The sequence below is a fragment of the Anas platyrhynchos genome, chromosome 2 (genome assembly GCF_047663525.1).
Source record: "Anas platyrhynchos isolate ZD024472 breed Pekin duck chromosome 2, IASCAAS_PekinDuck_T2T, whole genome shotgun sequence".
NCBI lineage: Eukaryota > Metazoa > Chordata > Aves > Anseriformes > Anatidae > Anas > Anas platyrhynchos.
The window spans coordinates 142,495,833-142,503,100 of record NC_092588.1 but is presented as its reverse complement, the minus strand read 5'-3'; the positions used below and the strand labels follow the sequence as shown (position 1 = coordinate 142,503,100).

At 45.7% G+C, this 7,268-nt stretch overlaps 1 protein-coding gene across 16 annotated transcripts in view; it reads left to right on the top strand.

Moving 5' to 3' along the window:
* The first annotated feature begins 1,947 nt into the window (after positions 1-1,947).
* ABI1 (abl interactor 1) overlaps positions 1,948-7,268 on the top strand; it is a 76,667-nt gene continuing 71,346 nt past the window's right edge. For 6 of the 16 annotated variants that reach the window (XM_027450609.3, XM_072033720.1, XM_072033717.1 and 3 more), the window contains exon 1: positions 1,957-2,226. In XM_027450609.3, coding sequence (XP_027306410.1) covers positions 2,110-2,226 — 117 coding nt within the window. In that variant the 5' untranslated portion in view covers positions 1,957-2,109. Of the gene's footprint in view, positions 2,227-7,268 lie in introns of all 16 variants that reach the window. The other 10 variants (XM_027450608.3, XM_027450603.3, XM_027450607.3 and 7 more) reach the window with 5 other exon arrangements.

Sequence of the window (7,268 nt, the reverse complement as noted above, 5' to 3'; positions counted from 1 at the left end):
GCCATCTGCTTGTAGGACTTGGCTGCCTGCTGATGTGAAGCACGATGTATTTAACAAAGCACACACGAATGAATTTTCACGTATTGAAAAAAGTTGATGTGCAAGGTCCCATGCATCTGCAGTCTCTCGGTAGAGGGGCAGCAATAACATTTTAAGAATAGCTGACAACAGTTGTGCTATGTTTGAGAATGCTAACAGTGTCAATGAAGACAGTCTGTGATCTGTAGGCAATTACAGACTCATCCAAGCCACTGGGCGTTCAGCAATTTGCAGCCTGACTGAATAGAGAAATCAAATTTGTCTTTGTATTGTAATAGCTGAAAACAAGAAGTCAATGCCCAGGACGGTTTGTAATCACACTTGCCCTGGGACCTATTAAAGGCTTGTCTATATCTCAATGTTGATGCAGATCACATTTAATTATTTCACTTTTAAAAGGCACTTGGAATCCAAAATAAAGTGTTTTATTGGAAATTACATGCTGTCCTAAAAAGAGTTATTTAAATCACTTTGGAAACAATTTTGCTAAGCTGCCAAATGAATTAGCCATCTGAAGATAGCGATATAGATGCATCCCTGTCCCACAGCAAGTGCTGTGAAGGTACCAGCTCCTTCCTCTGCTGTCCCAGATGGCACTCAAATACCCATCCCAGCATCTGTCTAGCTGTTGCCAGCCATGGGGAGCTGCAAGACCTTCCTGGGCCCAGCAGTCCATTCCAGGCTCCCTCTCTTCATCCTCACTTCCATGGTTCAAGACTGAGATGCTGGACTTCGCTGCACTCACAGGGGGATGATCTGTTTTTCCTCTCTCCACCTTGATGTAGAGACACCAGCAGGTACACCAAAAGGTCTGGACCAGAGCAGTTTTCAGGGCTGCAAACAGAAGATGGACTCTGGTGGGCAGTGGACATAAAATATACCATACAATTAATCGTGTGGAGAGATGAGGCTGTCTGCTCTTACTATGGTGAGTCAGAGAGTACTTCTCCAAAATGTGTTGATATTTCACTGCTGTGGGTTTCTCTGGGACAACTAACAAAATGCAAGGACTGATACCAGTTGCACTTGAAAGTGTGTAAAAAAGGCAGGCAAAGCCAAGGCATGAGTAACGGGCCTTGGAAACAGCTTCGTCTCAGACCGTTCCTCACTGGAAAGGCAGGCTTGGCCATCCCAGCATAGAAACCACCTGCTGTTATTGGCTTTTCTTCTGCTATGACCACAGAAACAGCATTTCACTTCCAAAAAAAAAAAAAATTGTCCCAAAAAATCACTAGCCCCTTATCTTCCACAGCCGATGAGTAATGATGAGTAATGGCTGAGGTAAGAGAGTGGCAGGAGAAATGTATTTACCTCAGACAAACACTTAAGTTCTTCTTCTGGTATTAATAAATAGACAAATGCGAATTGTCAATTATTACTTCTGGGCAGACGTTCACAAAGCTCGACACAGCTCATTCAATTCCCCTCTCCCTCTGGACAGCCACATGGCCAGGGACTCCCCACTGGCCTGAACGCGGCTTAGCTGCGCTGCTCCTATTGTTTTAGCAATTTCCTGCCACCATTTGCTGTCATTTCCCAAATTTCTCCCCCTAGCCTGACAGGAGGCGGCGGCTCGCCGGATAACCGGGGCAGCGCTTCCCTTGACGAATCCTTTTGCCTTCTCCTGAGGAGACCACGCTACCTGAGGGCAACACGGCTGCGAGCGGGACTTTTATTTAGGGACTTTTATTGGGGGACAAAGGGGAGACACAAGAGATCCCTCTCGCCCTTGCCCGCTCGCCCCACCGGCCACCACAGCGCGCGGCCGCCATGTCAACCCGCCCTCCCCGCCGGGGCAGCGCCCGGCCGCCATGAGCCGCTCCCGCCCCGCGCAGGCGCCCGGCGAGGAGCAGCTGCGCCTACAGCTCCCGGCTTGCTTTGCAAAGCGCTTTTTTTTTTTTCTTTTTTTTTCTTTTTTTTTTTTTTTTTCCTCCCTCGGAAGGATGGGTGGGGAAAGCGAGAGCTCACGAAAGCGAGGCGAGGAGGAATCCCACAATACCAGGCGGGTTGCGAGCCCGGCGCTGCCGCTGTCTCTTTAATGCAAGAGGAAGCGATGCGGAGGGGTGGAAAATGGCAGAGTTGCAGATGTTACTAGAGGAGGAAATCCCTTCTGGCAAGCGGGCTCTGCTCGAGAGCTACCAGAACCTCACTCGGGTCGCCGACTACTGCGAAAACAACTACATCCAGGTGAGGGGCGGCGGGGCAGCGCCCGCCCGGCGGCACCGGGGCTGGGCTGGGCTCTGCGGGGCCGGAGCCGCCTCGGGGGCACCGCGGCGCCCGCCCGCTCCCTTTTCCCCCGGCTTTGCCTTTTCTTTCAACTTTCCCAACCGAGGAGCCACCGGCTTTCCCTCCCCCTCCGCGCTCCGGCGGGGAAGGGAGGAGGGGGGGGTATTATGTCAGTCGGGCTCGGAGGGTGTGTCTTTTTTTTTTTTTTTTCTTTCCTTTCCTCTCTCTCTCCCCCCCCCCTCCCCAGCTCTGTATTTATTCATTATGAGTCACATCCCGGAGACCTCCCCGTTCTGGGCACGGAGGGCGGGCGGCGGAGCCTCTCCCGGTGCCGCCGGCCCGGCCCCCGCTGCCTCCGGTCGCCCCTCGGCGGTTGGCGGCGGTTGCTCGGGGCGGGCGGCTCCGCGCCTCACGGGCGGCCGCCGCCTCCCCGCCGCCATCAGCGGCCCCCTGACGGGGCTGCCGGGGGGGCTCCGAGCCCCATCTCCTCCTCCCGGGAGCCCTCCCGGTGTGCCGCAGCCCTAAAAAGCCGGAGCAGGGAGCTGCCCGGGCACTATCGGGGGGCGGTGTTTCAAAATGGCAATCGGTGCCTCTCGGGGGCTCGGCGATTCCCACATCCTGCAGCGAGATGCTGGAGGAGGCTCCGTTGCCCATACCGCTCGGTGTGGATTTCTCCTTTTCTTTTTAACCCTGGTTTCCTTCTTGGCCTTTCAGTCGGTTTTTATTGTGAAGCTACTTCATGCTGTTAAGGCTTTTTGCAGGGTTTGCAGCGCGCATCGCTCAGTGTAGGTCTGTAGGTGTAGCCATGGCGTGGATACAGAGCCAGCGAGAGATGCTCGGATTAAACCTTCCTGAGGAACAGAAAACAGGAGGGGAAGAGCAAACAAACTCCTTGCTAGGCAGCCTGTACAGTGAACTTGTTGAACGTAATGCTAGGCTACCTGCGATGACTCCTTAATACAGGTTATTAAAACCTTTGGCCCCCGTTGTTGCTGCTGAGCTGCCTTACTACTTGTAATCATGGAGCAGCAAATTTGAAAATAAAGCTTTAATAATGTGTTGTGAAGTCCTTTTTTTTTTTTTTTAATGAGCTAATTCTGGTACTTGGGTTAAAACTGCATGAAGAAGCCATATTTTTAAGGCTTTTTTTTCCTTTAATTTTGGTATGTGAGGTAATATGAGTTAATGTGTATTTACTCTTCCGAGTTGTTTGCTCCACCCAAAGAAAGCTGCTGATACAAATGCTTCTGAGAGGCGAGGTTCATTTGGTTTTACTCATGGGAAATATGACAAATACATGAGCATGGTAATTGCGGCACAAGTTTTGACCTGTCTCCTGCTCCTGACTTTTTCCCCATGTCAGAAAGTTAGAGACTCTTCGGTTACATCACTTTCTGCAGGGTCCTAAAACTTGCCTTTTTTTTAAATCAAGAAAAAAGTAAACCAGCACTTAAGCTAGTTCCCATCCAGTCATTTGGGGTGGAGTGTTTGTTTTTTGTTTTTTTTTAAATTGTTAGTTCATTTTCACCTCGGGTATCAAGGTCAGCTGGATGTGGGATTGTTGCAGTTCGGTTATCCACGTACAGCTGTGTTTACCCCTTTTGGAAAGAAGCTAAAGTTCCTAATAAGGACTTAAGGCAGTAGCTTTGAAAAATGTATCCCTTGTGCATTTACTCAACCCAGTAAAAATCGCAGAGATATCAGTAAAAGTCCTTTTTTGTTGTTTGTTTTGTTTGAATGACAGAGGTGGGTGTTATTCTTTTAATTGGTGCTTTGTACCAAGCCACCTGCTCTCCAGTTGGACTGCCCAACAGGTCATGGCCCTGGTGCCCATGGTGGGGCCGCTGAAGGGTTGAGCTGGTCAATGTGTCAGGGAGCATTTTATTATAATAATAATATTTTAAAAGGCTGGAACAGAGAATCTGAGCATTCTGTGAGTGTTAAAGTAGATATGAAGAGGCTGTGCCTCGTATCTGAGCCTGTAGCATGTAATTGAGTCAATCTGGCCTCTTGGAGCTTGGATAGCTTTGAATTTGGGTTTTCTCTGAAAGGCTATGTGCCCCTCTGTAGGAAGACTGTTACTGTGCACCACCACCTGTGCTGCCTTGTGGCGTGGAGGTGGAACAAGTTTGACTATTCCAAGTGTGATATTAACAAATTACAGTAACTGCACTCGGCTCTTTATTCAAAACTCTTGTTAATCTCCCCTTCATGCTTTTTATTCTTTGTTCGCTTTAACAGGTAAGTCATGTTATCCCCACCCACCCATAAGATATTGCTGTATTCAAACTCTAATATTTTATAATATTAGAATACATACAAATCATCTTTATCTCCATCACTTAATCTAGGAATAGTTCTGGTAGAATTCAGAGTTGTGCTGATTTCTTGAAGAAAATTTGCCTTCAGTGTCTTTAGGAATCCCTCAAAAAAAAAGGTGGGGAGAAGAAAATACTCTCCTCAGTGGAACTTGCTTCCCTGATGGTGACTCTAGCTGTCAACAGTAAGCATCCTTTTACTAAAGCATTTAGGAAAGATGACAGCATCTGGGCCTCTCAAGGTGAAAATCACTGTTCTTGGAAAAGTGGGAAGCAGTTTCTTGCTAGGGCAAATTGCCAATATATCAGAGTGCCAGGCGGTAACACAATTTGCCCCCCAGACCGTATGTATTCAGGTTATCTAGAATCTGATTTTATCTGATAGTAAGGGGGGGGGGAAAATCAGAAGCAAAGCAAATAAGTTCTTAAAGCACTGCAGTGCCACAGTATGATGGCAGTCTTGGGAAGCACGGGGAAAGAGAGGGAGACAGAAAAAGGGAAAAGAAACCAAATGTAGAAGTAGTAATCGAAGGAAGTTGTGATTCTATTAGTGGGGATTTTGGCTTTGGCTACAAGGCAAAAAGAAATTATAGGTACATTACTGGATTTAATTTGTAGCCAGATACTTTACGTCTGTTATGTTTCTGGTCAGAAGCTTCAGCGACAAGTAGGTAGATTATTTGCTTTTAGATCAGACTTCAACTCAATAGTTTTAAGAGCAGGTTTTGAATATTGAACACTTAACTGAAAGTACATTTTCCATCTCCTTAAGTAAGTTTTGTTAAAGGTAGAGAAGTTACATTTTTCTAGATGTTTTTTAAAATATTTTATATTTGCGCTCTTTAGAATACTGGTCCAACTGCTATCTTGGTGACGGAGCCTTACTTTTATAATAACATAGAGTTAGATCAGCGATGGGGGGGAGAGTGGTAGAACTATCTTAAAATGGAAATAAAATAAACATTTTTTTTTTTAAAAAAAAAAAAAAAAGATGCCATACACATGTAAGTTGAAGTGCTTAAAGCCTTCTCCAAATCCTCTTGTCAGCGAATAAAATCTGAGACTAGCCCTTTCGGGGTTTGTGGAATGGTGAAAGTTTATCTGAAAATGTGTAGCATAAAGCTGAAGATAGTAGTGAGGAACTGTATTATCAGTATCCTGAAAAGTATGAAAACTTTATCAGCACGAGACAGAAATAACAGATGGAGTTAAAATACTTGCGGTTCTAATTACGATTCTTCAGCTGAGAATACGAGCTACTGGAGAGATTCTCCAATCACTTTTCAGGCTGAATTGAATTGTTTTCAGTTTTTAATGAATTCATTTTAAATAGCTAGCTTAAAGAGTGTTAGCAATGGCACAGGAAATGAGCGTCTCCAGTGTCAGCGTGCTGATGACTTCCTTTTGAATAACTTCAGCTGATGCAAGCATGGAGGCCTTGCCTATAAAACGTCCCCTACTACTGTCCCCTACGGTTGAAATTGGCTATCTTGTATAGCCTTGAATCTGCCTGTGCATAATCATCAGTTGTCACCAGTTTCTTTACTTCTGATGCACTTGGAATTTTTCTTAAGCTCAAATATGGTTTTAACGTTACTGAGACCCTCTAAACGAATAGCTCGGAATACGTACTGTTCGTGTCAGTTCTGCTCTTGGTGGTCTCCAGTGGGTAGACTCAGCAGCTGTGGAAAATAAACTAAGTGAAAGGCGTATTAAGGAAGTAAGTACCGTGTTGCCCAAACGTGTGCGTTTTTGTTGTCATGTTATTTCCTTCTGTAGCCTCCAACCGGTATGTGGAAACTGAATGGAGAGTTAACAAGGTGTTCTGGGTGACACAGACAAAAGCAGAGACAGATTTCAGGTTGGCTATTACAAAAAAATTAAAAGTCTCTTTCCAGCTGGTAGAGAAATGGATGCGTCTTGTGGAGGGGAAATGCTGCATGCAAGAAGTTTCACAAGTGCTGATGTGATCTTCCAGTTTGCGTATAAGGATCCTTTCTGCTCAGTCAGTTGAATGTTCCGTGCTTCCTCTACAGTAGATAGGACATCGGGGAAGGGAAGTAACTTCTTCTGTCGTGTTTTTTTTTTTCCTTAAATGCTGGTAACAACTCTGACACTCGGTTTCATGCCTGGGGTGTGGAACGTAGCGTAGCTTAGCACAGTGCAAAGCGAGCGGCTCACTCAGGATGTCTGATGCAGGAAATGGCCTGCTTTAAAAGGATAAACTTCTTAAATTGTCCCTAATACAAATCTTTTACGTGCTGTGGGAACTTACGTGCTTTTATGTTCATAGGTTAATTGGTTTGTATCAAGAGAGTAAATAAGGGCTATTTTTTTTCTGGTTTCCTTGCTGAATTTGGAATGCTTTACAGGAAAAAGCAAATGAAGCCAGCCCTCTTTCTGTAAGATAAAATATGGACGTGTCATCCGCTATCCCTTGTAGGTTTAAATCGTACTCTTTCTATTAATTAAGAAAAAATGTTCGCTTATACTTGAAACACTGTTCCCTTTTAAGGTCGTTTTATGCTAACAGCAAATGTTTTGGTTAAAAGCACTGTTTGCTTGTAGGTGTGTGTGTTTTGTTTTCTAGTCATTCGGGTACGGGTTGGTGGCTTTGGGTTATGGGTCTTCTGCGCCAGCGTGTTGTCTTTGTTTTGGAAAATACAGCTGCATGTTGAGCTTGGA